Source organism: Oryza glaberrima, chromosome 10 (genome assembly GCF_000147395.1).
Source record: "Oryza glaberrima chromosome 10, OglaRS2, whole genome shotgun sequence".
In the NCBI taxonomy this organism is placed as follows: Eukaryota; Viridiplantae; Streptophyta; class Magnoliopsida; order Poales; family Poaceae; genus Oryza; species Oryza glaberrima.
Window position 1 is genome coordinate 12998864 of NC_068335.1, and position 17181 is coordinate 13016044.

Genomic DNA, 17181 nt, shown 5'->3' on the forward strand with positions numbered 1-17181 from the left:
CGGCGGCCACGGAAGACGGTGTCGAAGGCGACGCGGAAGGACGCTCGGAGGAACAAGCGCTGCTAGAGCTACCATTGCTACGGGCCCACACCTCGGACTGCATGTATAGCTGGGCAGTTAATTAGTCGTCCTCCCGTTCTCTCTCTTCCCCTCTCTTTTCCGACTCAGTAAAAAAATTCTATGTGAACCTCGTACCGCCTATTATTTTGAAGTAGTAAAATTACCAAAGTATAAACGAAACTAAAAACATAGAGCAAAGTAAATATAAACATTAACTTACAAAATCGAGTAAAATTTGAAGATAAAGAATTTACAGCCTGGGAAACTGGAAATTCCAACGGTTTTCCAAACAGGGCCCTAATTGTCGAATGGGTCGTCTCCATCACCTCCATCTGCGCCATCGCCATCCCTACCACCGTCGATCATCATCGGCGCCGCCACCACCTCATCATTGTCAGGAAAGACTTCGTTGTACTTAAGGACGGTGTTGTCCTCGAATTTGAACTCGAATTCGCCATCCATTATATGGTTTACCATTTCGGCGATTCGTTCGGTGTCAAGCTCCGCGCCGCCCAGCTGCGCGTCGTCGCCACCGGCCATGGCGCTGTAGCCGTCCTCGGCATCCACCAGCGATGCCTGCGGCTCCTGTGGGTGATACTGATGCTCGTGCTGCGCCTGGACGCCGCCGTTGTAGTCGGCGAGCTCCGGGTGGTTGTAGTTGCTGCCGGCGGCGTCATGCGGAGGCGAGAGCCGGTGGTGGTGGTCGACGGCTGGTGGTGGCGCCGGCGAGCTCGTCGGCGGCATCATCGGCTCCGGCGGGATCGCCGCGGTGGGCAACAGGTTTTCCAGCATGTACGACGTTGGATCCGCTGCCATCCCGAGGTAGCCGTCGTGCTGCACCGGCCCGCCGTTCGGCGACGGCCACCACCCCGTCGGCGAGCTCTGCGGCGCCACCCAGCTGATCGTGCTAGGAGACGGCGGAGCCACGGCGCCGTACGTGATCTCGAACTCGTCGTACCAGTCTTGCAGGAGATCCGACGACGGTGTGGACGCCTGCGACGTCGAGGCCATGTTCGCCTGGTCCGCCATGGACATCATCCCTCCAGCCAGGCCCGGCAACGATAGTGGCGGTAGCGGCATCGCCGACGACGACCCGGCCATGCCCGACAGCTGCAGTGCAGGCAGCGACATCGCAGACGACGACCCGGCCAGGCCCGGCAATTGCAGTGGCAGTAGCGGCGTTGCTGACGACGGTCCGGCCATGTCCGGCAATGGCCGCGGTGGCGTAGGAGGTGGCAATGCCGACGACGTGGAGGGCTCGTCGGTGCTCGACGCCGCGGCGGCAGTGTTCGACGGTTCTTCGTCCTCCTTCCTTTTGATCTTGTACAGGCGGTACACGGCAAGGTCCTCAAGCTTGGCAAAATCCACAGAAATTGATCAGCCCAAATTAGCACAAATTGCATCCAAAATTCAAATTCAAACAACAAAAAATCTATCAATCCACTTGAGCATCAATCAGTTAATTACAAGACGAACAAAACATAATGTTTAAATATACTCGCTCTGTTTTATATTATATACAAGTCGATTTCGACTTCTTTTAAGTAAAACTTTTTAAGTTTAACCAAAATATAACAATAATTTTAACATAAAACAAACATATTATCAAAATATATATCCAATGTTTATATTTAATGAAACTGGTTTTTTTATATTGTAGATGTTAATTTTTTTATATAAATTTGGTTAAACTTGGAGAGTTCAACTTAAAAAAAAAGTTTAAAATGACTTATAATATGGAGGGAGTATATTGCAATGTAATGCAGATTGATTTAAATTTAAATTTGAAGTAAATCAACAAGGACTACCTGGTTTTTGGTGCCATCAATGATCTTGGTGAACTCATGCATGCCCCAATTGGTCTTGATGGGGTTCCGGTCATCCTCGAACCTGCGCTCGTAGAACACCATGGTGAGCTTCTGGCCAATGTCGATGCCACCGACCTTCTTGCTCCTCACTGTCTTGCTCCCGCCAGACGCCTTCCACGTCCCACCCTTTGCCACCCGCGTCGGCCGCCTCTTGTTCCCTGCTTTCGTCGTGAACTGCCTCTTGCTGAAGAAGTAGATGTACCCATCCTCTTCGTTCCCACTGTACGTCTCTACACACGTCGTCGCCAGAGAAGAAGAAGAAGAAGAGGACGGTTATTGATGAAGGGGATAGAAAGAGAGAGGTAGATGGGCGGCGGTGAAGCGGGCATACCATGCAGGAGGGCGGGGTGGAATTCGAGGATCCTGATATGCTCGAAGACGTTGTTGAGGGCGCTGGGGAGCTGGCCGCGGACGAGCTTGCACCTGAGGATGGCAAAGAGCTCCAGATCCTTGGGGACGAAGTACCAGCCGACGGGCATGCCGTGCCGGTTCTTGCCGTACTCGGGCACCACCTTTTCCTTCCCCTTCCACTTCCCATTGTTGTTGCCACCGCCGCCGCTGCCTTCTGGTGGTTGTTCTGCCATGGCGGGGGAATTAGTTGGTCAGAGTTGTAGTTAATCAGGAGAAGGAGAGAGGATTAATTAGTCAGCGAGATAGAGAGAGCTAGCCGAGTCGTGATCAGTCGCGGCGGTGCTCGCGCGTGGTGTGGTGAGGGCGGCATATTTGAGGGGAGGGCATGAGACGGCTGTTTGATTCGAATTCAATTTGGAGGAAATTTATGGGAGTAAGAGTAGGAATACGATGTAAATATGATGTAAGAGACCGGCTGCAATTTCCAATTGTGGCGTTGAACATGACAGCCAGGCGAACATACTAATTGGTGTATAATGTTTTACGCGTATGTTAATCTACTGCTACTACTGAAAAATTAATACCCGTTTCTGGTCCGTGAAAACTAAAAGAAAAAAGAGCGAGAAAGAAACTTATGTCATAAAAAAATGAAAAAAAAGACCGACTCCTAAAAAAAGAAAAAAAACGTCCGACTAACTTCTCATCCGTAAAAAGAAAGGAAAAAACATCCGACTCAGGTTGCCTTCGATTGGCAGTCTTGAAGTCAGATTTTTAAGGCACGTAATTAGCACATGATTAATTAAGTTAGCATGAATAATTATAACCTTAAAAAATGGATTTATTTGAAATTTTTAAACAACTTCTGTATAGATCTTTAAAAAAACCGTTTCATTTAACAATTTAAAAAATGTGCTAACTAAAAAGAGAAAAAGAGCGCTTCAAAATCAATACCTCTCTGTCTCTACTTATATACTTAAAAAATATAAAAGAAATTTCCATCGTCCCTAAAAAAACTCACGAAAAAAAGTTTCCGTCTTCCGTAAAAAAAACAAAAAAAAGTGCGAAATAAAGTTTATGACCGATTAAAAAAACGCCCGTATAAACCGGTCGTTCAAAAAAAGTTAGTGGGAAAAGGTTCCGTCGTCCGTAACGGAAAAAGGAAAAACACGCGCGAAAAAATAGTTTCCGTCTTCCCAGAAAAAAGGAAACAAATAGTGCCAACAAAAAGGTTTCTGTCCGATTCTAATAAGTCCGTATAAACCGGTATAAAAAAAGGGGTTAGTGAAAAAAAAAGGTCCGCGCAACATTAAAAAAATGGATGTCCGATTCCATAAAAAAAATGAAAACGTTTTGTCATCCGTAATAACAAAAAAGGCAATTTTTTTAAAAAAGTCCGATTTAATTTGACGCGGAGAAAAAAAAGTCTGTAAAAAGGGCGATAAATCTATACCTACTTAAAAAATAGGTAAGAAAATACGTAAGGCTTCCAATCGTCCGCTTCGTCCGTCGTCATCGTTTGAGTCCGAGTCTATCTTTAAAATATATCCCTGAGCAAATCAGCCGATTGCTCCCAACCCCTTTGCCCCCAATCGAAATCACTCAATTGCAATCCCAAATCAAAATCAAGAATCCCCATAAAATCAATATCCCAAATCAAAAATAAAATCCAAACCCTAACCCTAGCCACCTCCCGCAGCCGCCCTCCTCATGGTCGTCGTCGTCGTTGCTGTTGCTGTCGTCGACATCGCCGCCTTCCGTCACGCCGGCTCCTAAGCCCGCCGCCGCTCCCGGCCGCATTGCCACACCAGGGAGGGGGAGCAGCAGCCGCCGAATCCGCTGCTGCGCCGGACCACCGCCAGATGCACATACGATCGCCGCCGACGCCGCCACCACCACCACCGTCTGATCCGCCGCGGGAGACGAGAGGGGTTGGAGGGAGCCGCCGCCACCGCCGGATCTGTCCTTGGCTGCCACCACCGTGGCCAGATCCACCCGCGGTCGCCGCCGGCGCCGCCGTTGCGTCGTCGGATCCGTCGTGCGAGGGAGGCGAGAGAGCGTCGCTCGAGGGAGGCGAGAGAGAGGGGGAGGGGAAGGACGGTCAGGAGGAAGAGGGGGAGATGGAGCGGCGCTGCCGGGGAGGGGGAGAGCCGCCCCTGGGTAGGGGGAGGAGGAGCGGCGGAGGGGAAGAGGCGCTGCCATTTTGATATAGAGAGAGATAGCAGGGGAGGGGAAATGTTTTAGGGTTAGGGTTTGGACAATAATTGAACTTTTATATAGGTCGGAATCAATCAGGACCGTCCATCAAATTGGACGGCTAGCTTCTCCCATGTCGGGCTGGGCGCCGTTCCCAGGCCGCCTACATTATTGGGCCATGTGTAATTTCCTCACAGAATAAGTTCACTTTATATCCCTAAAGTTGTCCCCTAATCTGTTCCCAGGCCGCTCACACTATTGGCCGTCTCATGGGCTACGTGTATGCTCCGCACGAAATAAGTTCACTTGAGGTGCCTTAAGTTGAACTTTTTTATTTTCATTAGGAATAGATTTTCCTAAAGAGCTCATATCATATAAACTAAACCTCTAATCATCTAATATTTTTATATATATTTGGTATAATTTTAGTTTACCCACTGCAATGCAGGGGCATTTTTATAGTACTATTAAGAAAAACTCTCCCTTGGCGCCACCCGGCGCACGTTGATCTCCTCCACTTCCGCTTCCGATTCCCACACACTTTCTCCTGGGAGTTTCTTGAGTCCGTACGTCCCCTACCTATCCGGCTCTCCGATCGCTCGTACGCTTTCCTTTCGAGAGCATATGCATGCAGCTTCCTGTTTCTTTATCTGTTTGTTACTGTTTCTAAATATTCGACGTAGTTGATTTTTTTAAACATGTTTGACCGTTTATCTTATTTAGTAATTATTAATTCTTTTTTATCATTTGATTTATTGTTAAATATACTTTTATTTACACATATAGTTTTACATATTTTATAAAAGTTTTTGAATAAAACAAACAGTTAAATATATACTTAAAAAATCAATGGCATCAATAAGAACGGAGGGAGTATTACTTTGGCGCTCGATCGCAATCTTCCCAACGTCGGCACCTCCGATCCGCCTCGATCTCATTCTCAGTTAATTTCTCACGCGCCAGCAGCCAGCAGGGCGCCAATCAAGTAACCGGCGACTCATCCCTCCTCTCCTCACCAGACCGATCCATGAATCACAAAATTCAGATTTTAGCCAGTGTTCTAGCGCTGCTAGTTTTGAAGTTCATATATGAGCTTGTGAATGCTAATGGTTGTACTTATGTTACGTTGCTATAATTTGTTGCCTAAAATTGTTGAAAGCAAATCACTTCACAGGACCATATTTATTTGATATTTCAAGGTCACTTCTTTTTGAATGGAATATTTTTTAATAGGAAAAAGTACGAAGTATCCCGCGAACTATTGCGGTCGACCGAATTACCCCGTGAACCCGAAAACCAGACATCGCTCACTCTAAACTTTCAATACTGGACGAATTACCCCTCTCCATCCAATACGGAGTGATTTTGTCCTACGTGGCGTACACGTGGCAGGTCCAATCAACATTTTCTCTTTTTTAATAGTGGGGCCCACTTGTCATACTGTCTCGCCTCCTCTTTGTCCTTTTCTATCTCTCTCCCTCTCTCTCGGGCGTGGGCACAGGCCGCACGACGGCGAGCGTTCAGCGCGCGCGGTGGCAAGCGAGGGCGGGCGGTCGGTGCCAGAGTGGAAAATGGAGGCGGGAGCGGCGAACTCCGGGAGGGAGCCAGGGTTGTGGGCGGCCACAGCGGAGTACCCGAACCACGGCATCCGGTCGGCATAGACGACGACCAGCCACCTGCTCGGCGCGTCGATGGTGAGTCGTAGTGCGACCCTCCTAGCAGCGTTGGAACTCAGACATGCCGGATACAACCCGCTCCTCCTTCTCCTTCCCCGCCGTCCCGACGCGCGCGAAGCTCGGACACGCCGGCACCGAAGAAATTTGACACATGCAGCCGCTAACCCTCAGCATCCCACTTGGCACACCCCGCCGGCAGTGCCCTCCAGGATGCTGACCACCGCGGTGGCCGCTAGCGTCACAAAGGGGGAGGAGGATGGGAGGAGATGGAGGCAGGGGCCACCACTCTGGCTCCCTCCTGGAGTTCTCCGCTCCCGCCTCTACTTCCCCGTCGTTGCCCACCACCTGTCCCCGCGTGCCAACAGCCTGCCGTCACTCGACCTACGCCTGCGCAAGAAGACACCTGAGAGAGAGAGAGAGAGAGAGAGTGTGTGTGTGTGAGAGAGAGAGGGGAAGAGGACAAAGAGGGATCCCGCCTCCACGTCCCGCGTCATCGCCCACCACCCGCCCCTGCACGTCGACTGCCTACCACCGCTCAACTCGCGCCCGTGCCCGACGACGCCCGAGAGAGAGAGAGAGAGAGAGAGAGAGAAAAGGGGGGAGAGGACAAAGAGGAGGTGAGAGAGAATGACAGGTGGGCCCCCACCATTTAAAAAAGAAAATGTTGATTAGATCTGCCACTAGTACAAAACCGCTCTAGTTTGGGTTGAGGGGGGTAATTCGTCCGGTCTTGAAAGTTCAGGGTGAGTGATGTCTGGTTTTTGGGTTCATGGGGTAATTCGGCCGACCACGATAGTTCGGGTGGGGTGGGGGTAATTCGTATTTTTTCCTTTTTAATATCCTATATACACTCTCTAAAGCAACACATGACTTCATATGGTCGCTATAGGCTAATTTGGAGCTTGGGCAAGTTTTTTTTTTTCTTGTTAGTCCCCCTTATGCATGCCTACACATAGCAGAGAACATGTTGCTATTTTCCAGATATGAATTCTCCCTGAATAGTAAAATAATAGCTATGAACCCCTTTGTCTATGGCCCATAAATGGATTATTCATCTATCGAGTATTTATTCTAACTCGACTGACGCGGAGAGGCAATTCATTTTGTCCAAAATGCAATCATGCTCGAGCAATTCAGAATAATCAACAGTAGATCTCGATTAGTTATGACAATTGCATCCTCGCTTGCATAGTAAAGTACAATTACACAAGGTCTGAACAAACTAAAAAACATGCAGCCATAATAAATATGAACATTAACTTACAAAAAACGAGTAAATTTGAAGGCATAATTCTATATTCAGAAAAACTGAAAATTCCAGCGGTTTCCAAACGCAGGGCCTAATTCTCGAATGGATCATCTCCAACACCTCCATCTGCACCATCGCCGTCGCCGTCCCCATCGCCGTCGATCAACATCGGCGCCGCCACCACCTCGTTGAAGCTAACAATGGTGTCGTCGTCGAATTTAAACTCGAATTCACCGTCCATTATTTGGGATACTATTTCGGCTACTCGTTCGGAATCAAACTCCGCGGCGGCGGCGGCGGCGTCTAGCTGTGTGTCGCCGTCGGCCATGGCACCGTCGCCGTCCGTGCCATCCGTAAGCTCCTGTGGATGATGATGATGATGCTCGTGCTGCGCCCGGACGCCGCCGTAGTTGGCGAGCTCCAGGTGGTCGTAGTTGCCGGCGGCGTCATGCGGAGGCGAGAGCCGGTGGTGGCCGACGGCTGGTGGTGGCGCCGGCGAGCTCTTCGGCGGCGCCATCGGCTCTGGCGGGATCGCCGCGGTGGGCAACAGGTGTTCCAACGTGTACGACGCAGGATCCGCCATCCCGAGGTAGCCGTCGTGCTGCATCGGCCCGCCGTTCGATGGCGGCCACCACGCCGTCGGCGAGCTCGGCAGCGCCGCCCAGCTGATCGTGCTAGGAGCCGGCGGCGCCACGGCACCGTACGCGACCTCGTACTCGTCGTACCAGTCTTGTGGGAGCTCCGACGACGGTGTTGATGCCTGTGACGTCGAGGCCATGTTCGCCTGTTTCGCCATGGCCCATGGACGTCATCTCTCCAGCCAAGCCCGGCAGCGACATCACCGACGACGACCTGGGCAGACCAGGCAGCTGCAGTGGCAGTGCCAGCGGCATCGTCGACGACGACCCAGCCAGGCCTGGCAATTGCAGTGGCAGTAGCGACGTTGCCGATGACGATCCGGCCATGTCCGGCAATGGCCGTGGCGGTGGCGTAGGCAGTGGCAGTGCCGCCGGCGTGGAGGGCTCGTCCGTGCTCGACACCGCGGCGGCGGCGTTCACCGGCTCTGTGTCCTCCTTCCTTCTGATCTTGTACACGCGGTACACGGCAAGGTCCTCAAGCTTGGCCAAAATCCACATAATTAAGTTATCAAGCCAAATTAGCACAAATTGCATCCAAAATTCAAATTCAAAGAATGGAATTCGATCAATCCGCTTGAACATGAATACTGCCTCCATTTTATTGGTTTAATGCTATAACTCGTTTTAACTTTTTTCAGTTTAATGTTTGACTAAAGAAATTTATAAAAAAATATATATTATCAAAATATATTCAATGTTAGATTTAATGAAACTGGTTTGGTGTTTTAGATGCTACTAAATTTTTCTATAAACTTGGTCAAACTTTAAAAAGTTTAACTATGGAAAAGTTAAATCGACCTATATAATGGAGGGAGTATAATGGAATGTTAATTACAAGACAAAATACAATGTTTAGATATAGATCATAATGTAATGTATATATGCATACTGTTTTGAATTTAAATATAAATTAACAAGTGCTACCTGGTTTTTGGTGCCAGGAATGATCTTGGTGAACTCGTGTATGCCCCAATTGGTCTTGACGGGATTTCGGTCGCCCTCAAACCTACGCTCGTAGAACACCATGGTGAACTTCTGACCGACATCGATACCGCCGACCTTCTTGCTCCTCACCGTCTTGCTCCCACCGGATGCCTTCCACGTCCCGTCGTCTGCCACCCTCATCGGCTGCCTCTTGTTCCTAGCCTTCGTTGCGAATTGCCTCTTGCTAAAGAAGTAGATGTACCCGTCCTCCATAGTCTCGATATACGTCTCTGCACACGCCATTGCCAGAGAAGAAGAAGATGTTGATGAACATGGTTTTAAATCCTCAGCTATAGCTGTTGCTATTCTTCGGTTATAAATGTTTAAGAAGGGTCCAACTATTTGCTTTCATATACAATTTAACTATAATAGCTCCATTTAACCCACTATAGATATAGTTGTTTAAGAAACCCAACCGCTAAATGTCTTAGCTCACTATTTAAAATATTGATGATGAAGGAAACAACAAGAGAAAAGTAGAGAGAAGGTGGCAGCGAAGTGGGCGTACCATGGAGGAGGGCGGGGTGGAATTCAAGTATCCTGATATGCTTGAAGACGTTGTTGAGGGCGCCGGGGACCTTGCCTCGGACGAGCTTGCACATGAGGATGGTGAGGAGCTCCAGGTCCTTGGGGATGAAGTAGAAGCCGATAGGCATGCCGTGCCGGTTCTTGCCGTACTCCGGCACCACCTTCTCCTTCCCCTTCCACTTCCATCGTTGCTGTTGCTTCCACCGCTGCCGCCGCTGTCCCCATGCACCGGCGGCCGTTCTGCCCATGGCTAATGATAACTAGTTGGTCGGAGTTGTAGTCAATCGGGAGAGGGATAGAGAGAGGATTAGTTAGGTTGAGAGAGAGAGAGAGAGATAGAGTTAGCTGAGTCGTGATCGGTCGTGGTGCTCACGCGTGGCGTGGTGAGGGCTGTGTATTTTTGGGGTGGCATGAGATGTTGTCTTTTTTTTGGTGGGAGCGAGGCGGTCGTTTGATTCGAATTCAATTTGGGGGAAATTGAAGGGGAGTAGGAGTAGGAATATGCCCTTGTCCTAGTTTAGTTTGGTTTTAGTTGTCCGTCGGCCGACTCTAAGCCGTTTTTGATTTTTTTTTTTTTACTGCTTACCATTAGTAGCTAGATTACAAAAATTCCTCGTAGGGGTCTTCGTACGTTGTTCCCGGGTCTGTTTCAACGGTAGCCGTTGCTCCGTCTCCGAGTCTGTTCAGGAGTGTAGCAGCCAATACGTACGATATTGGAAACGATCGTTTTGACCATGTGTGTTTATTTCCAACCTTTCCTAAGGAAGCCCAAGCCCCAGTTCCAGCCAATACGATCTACTCCCTCCATTTTAGGTTATAAAACGTTTTAAATTTGATCAAAATCAAACTAATTCAAGTTTGAATAAGTTTATAGCCAAATATTGTAATATTTGTAATATAAAATTAGTTTCATTAAATCAATAATTGAATATATTTTCATAATAAATTTGTCTTGGGTTGAAAATATTATTATTATTTTCTACAATATTAGTAAAATTTAAAGCATTTTGATTTTGATCGAATTTAAAACGTCTTATGACCTGAAACGGAGGGAGCATATCGTTTTGAACGTGTGTGTGTTGCAGCCAAAATACGATGGAAACGATCAAAGCAGAATCAGAAGCCCATGTTGCATTCCATGTTACGATCAAAACAGTCGTGTCCCAGTCGTTAAAAAAAAAAACAGTCGTGTCCCTACTCCCTAGACCGTTTCCATCATTTTCGATTATGTTTTGATCACTTTTTTTTTTGTTGTTCTGCATCGTCTCTAGCCAAGAAAGTGGCATATGGCTAGCTGTTAAAACGGTGACGAGCGGATGGCCTCGGTAAGCGGCTGGGAACACTTAAAAAAGGTTTTTCTCAACACCTCCGTTTTACTTTTCCGGACGAACTAGAAAAGTCATGCTCATAAAAACAACGGGAAGAATTAAATAGACCTAGCCTCGCCTGTAAAAATTGAGTTTTACATATGGGACTAAAAGATATTCATTTGCAAAAATACTCCGATTTTTTAGATGTAAATTTTTTTTTTAGAGCCGAGACCAAAATGTCTGCTTGAAAAAAAAAAAAAGAAAAGATGCTATTGAAACCGAATCGACACAGCACGAGTGTCTCGCAACAGTTCTTTTTTTAAGAAAAAATGCCTCTCTAGATCTAGCTGGAGGGGAGGAGGCCGACAACGACAAAGAGGCAGCAGCGGCAGATATGGCTGCTTGTTAAGTTTGATCAAAGCTATTATTTTTTCACCGGGAAGGCTGAAGTAGGCCATCCGAATGTATTATTAAGAAGAGTAAAAGTTACAAGAAAAAACAACACAATGGGTGCATTGCCATACACCGCGCGCTACTACCCAAGCACAAACCACTAAGGGTGAAGCCTAGCACCAAACGACCCCCGCTAAGCGTAGCCGAACGCCGCTAGGCCTACGGCGACACCACATAGACGAGATTCCGGAAAACGATGTCACCACAGTGGTCACGACATCCAGAATGTCACCATCGCCCATCTAAAAAGATGCGGTTTTCACCCAAACATACTCGTCAAGAAAGGGAGAGGGTAACCCTTGACAACGCCCCAAGGAGGTTACGATGCCTGAAGGCGTAGCCGCTGTCAGTCCGATGAACCACCGGACTAGGCTTTTGCCTGGGACCCTACAACCTTACCAGCAGATCACCGTCCACCAACTCAAAACCACCACACAGACAGATGGTAGCACGCAGCTTCCACCACACCGCACTGACGTCCCTCCGTCAGCCGACTCCATCAAACCACCGTCCCTGAGAGCTGGCCCAGGACCGCTTCGTTCCACCACCCGCCGGCCACCTCGCCAGTTTTGGCCGAAGGAGAACCCGGGACTGGGTGGCATTGCTTCGACAGCCTAAGCTTCCCCCGCTGATGAGTGCTGCCTCAATCCAATCTAGAAACTCCCCGCAAAGAAGGGGAGGAGCTCAAGGAAGAGCGAGGATGCCGACCGGCAACGAGGAAGACGACCCACCACTGCCAGCTCCCTTTGCACTGCCATCTAGCCGCCAGTGGCGCTGCCGCTCCAGACCGGCGCCACTCGCTGGTGCCCCCGTTGTCCGGCTGCCACGCCTCACCTGGCCACCGCGGTGGCATCCCGGCTGCCCGGCCACTGACGCCGAGCCGCCACCGAGGCCTGGCCGCCGAGGAAGACAACCCACCGCGTGCAAGGGGCTGCTCGCGCACCGGCGAACCACGCTGGCCGCGTCTTGGGCTGCCACCAGGCGACCGGGCCGAGCAGGTGAGCGGGGGCGCCGCTGCCGCCCCTGGCAGGCTGCGCTGCCTGCCGCCTCCTTGCATGGGCCAGCCATGCCACCGCCGCCCTAGGCGCCTGCAGCCTCCACGCCGAGCCGCAGCAGTCCGCCGCCTCCGTGCCCGAGCGGGGCCAGCCGAGCCGCAGCCACCTGCCGCTGCGCCAGATCCAAGCAAGGGATGGCCGGATCCAGCCTTTGGGGCACCGGATCCGCCGCCTCCCCACACCTCGCTGTCGTGGCCACCTCGGACCGTGCTGGTGAGGGAATGGCGCCCCATCCACGTCGCGCCGAGGAGGGAGACGCCACGAAGAAGAAATGCCTCGCCGCCGCCTTCCCTGCTCACCGGCCGGAAGGAGTGGTGGCGCGGGCGGCTAGGGTGCCCCCCCCCCCCCCCCCCCCGAGCCACCCGCATGAGAGCGACACGGGGAGTTATTCAAGGTGGATAGTTGCCACTATCAAAGCTATTATCGGGAGGACATACTTATTCTTTAAGATAAAATACCGGTATTAATCATTATATTTATTGGCTATAAATCCGTCTCTATAAATTTGAGGACCGGTGCGAAATGAAGAATATCACTCCAAGATTGGCTAATTCATTTACTTTCATTTAACTATATGCATCCTAGGCTTATATAATTTCCATTACACCGAAGAAATTAGCCACTACTGGATAATACACTCTTTCTTCACTGTTCCTGGTACCTCCTAACCTGAGGTTTAGTTACACACAAAGCAACAAACGAAGCTGCCACAGCAACTGGCGAACGTCTGAACGAGCAAGGAGAATGCAAAAGGAGGACATGATAAACATGTTCAGCTGTCTGGTACTCTTTGATCATATCAATCTCAAGTATGATGCCAACACAAGGAAAATAATCATAACGGTGCATACATTACAATGCTGAAACTTATATGAAGTAAAAACTAGAACATCTATTAATCTATATATGTAACCAAACATCCCAATGATCAAGTATTGTAATCTTAGTTGCTGAACAGAACAATAAATTACAGAAAGCAGAATAACCTGGGGTAAATATTTGATCCCCAAAAAGAAACAGAAATGTGTTATATGAAAGAGAGATCAAATACATCAAGTTCAGGAAGAATCAATACCAACTGAATACAGAACTAAATTATCTGTAAGCTTGCAGGGAGGGTGGATCAAACTTTCACGATGACGATGGATGAACAGTCGAGTATATGATCATATTTCTTTCTTAAACACAAAAGGAGTATGTATATAGTCATGAAAAAAATAGTGCAGAACAGGCCTATGAAGTTTATCAATGTGACCCGAATTTGAAAAGACAGAAAGCTTGAACATACATTATTTTATCCTCTATTAGCATCATCCAGCAAGAAACAAACATACGAGAGAATTACTTAAACTTCAGGTGACACAAGGCGCTTGCGCCATGGAGTTGATGGTAAAACCTTACGAGGGCACGAGGCCCATGAGAAAACATTATGAGGGCCAGTAAGAAATAGTGTTCGATGGATCAATGTAATCAGTAAAATAACATGATAATGTTCTTAGGAAGAAGAGATATATAGCTAATAGGTAAGTTCATTCTCAGCTACTCAAAGAGGAAGATGGTAAACATGTTGCCCTTCAGAAAACTGCGAGGTACCACGTTTCCTTTCACAAAACTGTGACTTCATGCCAAAGCTCATCTGGTATGGCACAATGCTCTCCTTGTACATGATGGACTCTCCATTAAAGCACATCGTACTCTTGTGCCAGACGTTGTGCCTAACATTGTAGACAGCCTCATTGCGCCGCAATTCATAAACAGAGCAGGGCTGCGAGATGATCTTGTTCCCATGGTGAATTATGATCTCTTGAACCTCATGCTCAATACCCTGCTTCACGTCCACCTTGAGGAACATCCTCAAGTCTGAATCCCAAAAATTCTCTAAATTTATTCGCTCGGCAGAAGCAGCCATGTCAATTTCCCTAATGCAATGCCAACTCCGGTGCTCATGATAGTCCTCAAGAACCCAGATCTCCGCGGTCATGGACTCGGGGATGACAATGCTGCACAGTCTGCCGGACAACACAGAGAGTCCTCTTACCCAAGTAGTCGCGCATTGCGGCGCGGCCATTGATCTGAACTTCTCTGTGACCATATCATACACCAGCATCACCCATTGTCCTGAATTTGTTCGCAGCTGCCAATGCAATCCCCCGTGCAGCGCGACAGAGCTGATACCTTGCTTATCAAAATCGATCCCAGATATCGCGAGGCGATCTGCAGCAATCTCACGCCATTGCGAGTCTCCAGCCTTGATGACCTGGAAGATCACCTTACCCTGATTGTGGCAGCAATACATGAGGTGGAAGGCGAAGGTGTCCGGATGGGCGTACCCGGCGATGAACTCGCCGCCATCGGGCATCGGGCTGCGGACAACCTCGACAAGCCGCTAGATTAGCGGCGCATAAACCATGTTCGTCAACCAAGTTGGCGTAAGCCATGGAGATTGGGTTGACCACCACGATGCCGTCGCGGTGGTGGTGATTCATGGGGACCGCGGCGGCGCGGTCGCGGGCGGCGTGGGCGAGGACGAACTGCCGCTCCGTGGCGAGGGCGCGCCATGACCTGCACACGGCGCGGAACCGGCAGACGGAGCGGGCGGGGAGACGGGTGAGGATGTCGGCGACGAGATCGTCCGGGAGGTAAGCGCGCGACGCAGCTCCTGGTTCCATGGCGATGGCGGTGGTGGACGCAGGCCGCCGCCGCGCTCGCCGCCGGCGAAGGGGACTAAGGCGTGCGGGTAGAGAGCTTTCCTCTTCTTTTTATTTTCATTTTTCTTTCTTTCTTTCGTTTCTTCTTTTTAATGGCCAGACACGTGGGCCTGATGGGCCCTGAATTTGGGCCTAGGCTAACCTGGAGTTCCAAGAAGGAAAAAGTACAGGCAAGGTCCCTCAATTTGTCATCGAGTAACAAAATCATCCCCCAACCGTAAAACCAGATATAGGACATCCGGTTTTGCGGTTAGGAGATGATTTCGTAACTCGATGACAAGTCGAGGGACCTTCGGTATACTTTTTCCTTCCAAGAAACCCAAATTTGAATAAAATTTGGATTTACATGTTATTGTTTCGAACAATAATGTAAATCATTTTTGTTAAGATAAGTGGGAAAAACAAGCGTTCCGTCTTCTAGTCGGAACAGGCTCCGAGTTTGTAACCCGATCGAATTTTTGGTTAGTGGATCCATGCCATTATTAGTTTGTCCGTCTTAAAAAATATCATTACTATTCAACGCTCTATGTATCATTACAATTTTAGGGCTATTTTGAGATATGTCAATACTTACTCGTTCAGTGCATTCGTTAATTTTTTAAGGTTAATTAAATCCATGTCATTACAAATAGGAAAATGTATGAATTATCCCCCCGAACTATCGTGGTCGACCAAATTACCCTCTAAACCCAAAACCAAACATCTCACCCTAAACTTTCAATATTGGACGAATTACCCCCCTGACCCATCCAGAGCGGTTTTATCCTACGTGATATACACGTGGCAATCCAGCCAGCATTTTCTTTTTTAAATGGTGGGCCCATCTGTCATATATATTCTCTCACCTCCTCTTTCCCCTCTTCTCCTCCCTCTCTCGGCATGCATGGCGACGCGCTGGGGCAGGTGGTGGGCAGCGGTGCGCGGCCCACTGCGGCAGCGGCCATGGTGCCGCAGGGGTCCCCTCCCAGTGGCGTCGAGATCCGTCAGCGCCAAGAAATAGGACACCCCGCCAAAAGAAATAGCGTCTTCTCCATCCCGCCCTCCGCGTCGTCGCGCCAAGGCCGCCGCCAATGACGCCCTCCTCCCGGGCGCCAAGCCCTTCTCCTCCTTCCAGTCGCTCACTGCCCACATCTGGTGTACCGTCTCCCGCGCCCTCGGCCCCTCCGACATTACCGTCTTCCCGACTGTCGTGTCCCTTCCTGACCACCTGCCGTCGCTTGACCTGCGCCGCGTGTCGCCGCAGTGGGCTGCGTACTGCTGCCCACCACCCGCCCCAGCGCGCCACTGTGCATGCTGATCGACCGCCGCCACACGCCGCCGTGCGGGCCGAGAAAGAGGGAGGAAGAGGGGAAGAGGGGAAAGAGGAGGTGAGAGAGTATATATGACAGGTGGGCCCCATCATAAAAAAAGAAAAATGGTGACTGGATTGCGACGCGTATACCACGTAAGACAAAACCACTCTGGATTGGGTCGAGTGGGTAATTCATCTGGTATTAAAAGTTTAGGGTGAGTGATGTCTGGTTTTTGGGTTTAGGGGGGTAATTCGGTCGACCACGATAGTTCGTGCGGGGGAGGGGGGTAATTCATACTTTTTCCTTACAAATATGTCATTTTCAATAAGTGTCACTAATATTCTCTATTCATATCCATGACATTCGAATTCGCACAAAAATCGATCCGTGCCACTACCGTCACATTTTCCATCTTCTTCCCCTAATTTCTTCTTCTCCTCTCTCTCTCTCCTTTACCCTCTTGCTGGCCAGCCACAGCAACGGCGCCGACGCCAAAACCATTGCCCAGACACCATCCTCCCCTCTCCAATCTCTTCCCCATCTCTCACCACCTCTCTCTTCCCTCTTCCCAATAGCAGCTACGTCTGCAGTGTGGGGCTCGACGGTGGAGGTGGTGGCGGCCTCGTTGTGAGAGAGCGGGCGCTGGGGAAGAGGTCCGGCATGAGCAGCCCGCCAGAGAAGGAGCTGAAGGCAAGGTCAGTCGGGCAGCAGCGCTGGGAGGTGGCTTGAATCTAACTCAACGAGGCCGGTGGTGGGTGTGGAGGGGGGATCTCGATGAGGCATGGTGTGGGAACTCGAAAAGGCTAGCAGCAGCAA

General features: G+C 49.6%; 1 protein-coding gene and 2 pseudogenes across 1 annotated transcript; all 3 read right to left on the reverse strand.

Moving 5' to 3' along the window:
- Positions 1-357: 357 nt before the first annotated feature.
- LOC127753502 (NAC domain-containing protein 71-like) lies at positions 358-2512 on the reverse strand. The gene is made up of 3 exons (XM_052278988.1): positions 2260-2512; positions 1869-2158; positions 358-1413 (listed from the first exon to the last, which is right to left on the reverse strand). The coding sequence occupies exons 1-3, from the start codon at positions 2510-2512 to the stop codon at positions 358-360; spliced, it is 1599 nt and encodes a 532-aa protein (XP_052134948.1).
- Positions 2513-7488: 4976 nt separating this feature from the next.
- LOC127785855 (NAC transcription factor NAM-B2-like) lies at positions 7489-12367 on the reverse strand (annotated as a pseudogene).
- Positions 12368-13352: 985 nt separating this feature from the next.
- On the reverse strand, positions 13353-15112 carry LOC127753190 (putative F-box/LRR-repeat/kelch-repeat protein At1g11620; annotated as a pseudogene).
- Positions 15113-17181: the final 2069 nt, after the last annotated feature.

Coding starts and splice junctions, on each gene's coding strand:
- LOC127753502 (XM_052278988.1), bottom strand. CDS start 2,512: ATGGCAGAACAACCACCAGAAGGCAGCGGCGGCGGTGGCAACAACAAT. Junction 2,159..2,259: donor CCACCCCGCCCTCCTGCATG/GTATGCCCGCTT, acceptor CGACGTGTGTAG/AGACGTACAGTGGGAACGAA. Junction 1,414..1,868: donor TTGATGGCACCAAAAACCAG/GTAGTCCTTGTT, acceptor GATTTTGCCAAG/CTTGAGGACCTTGCCGTGTA.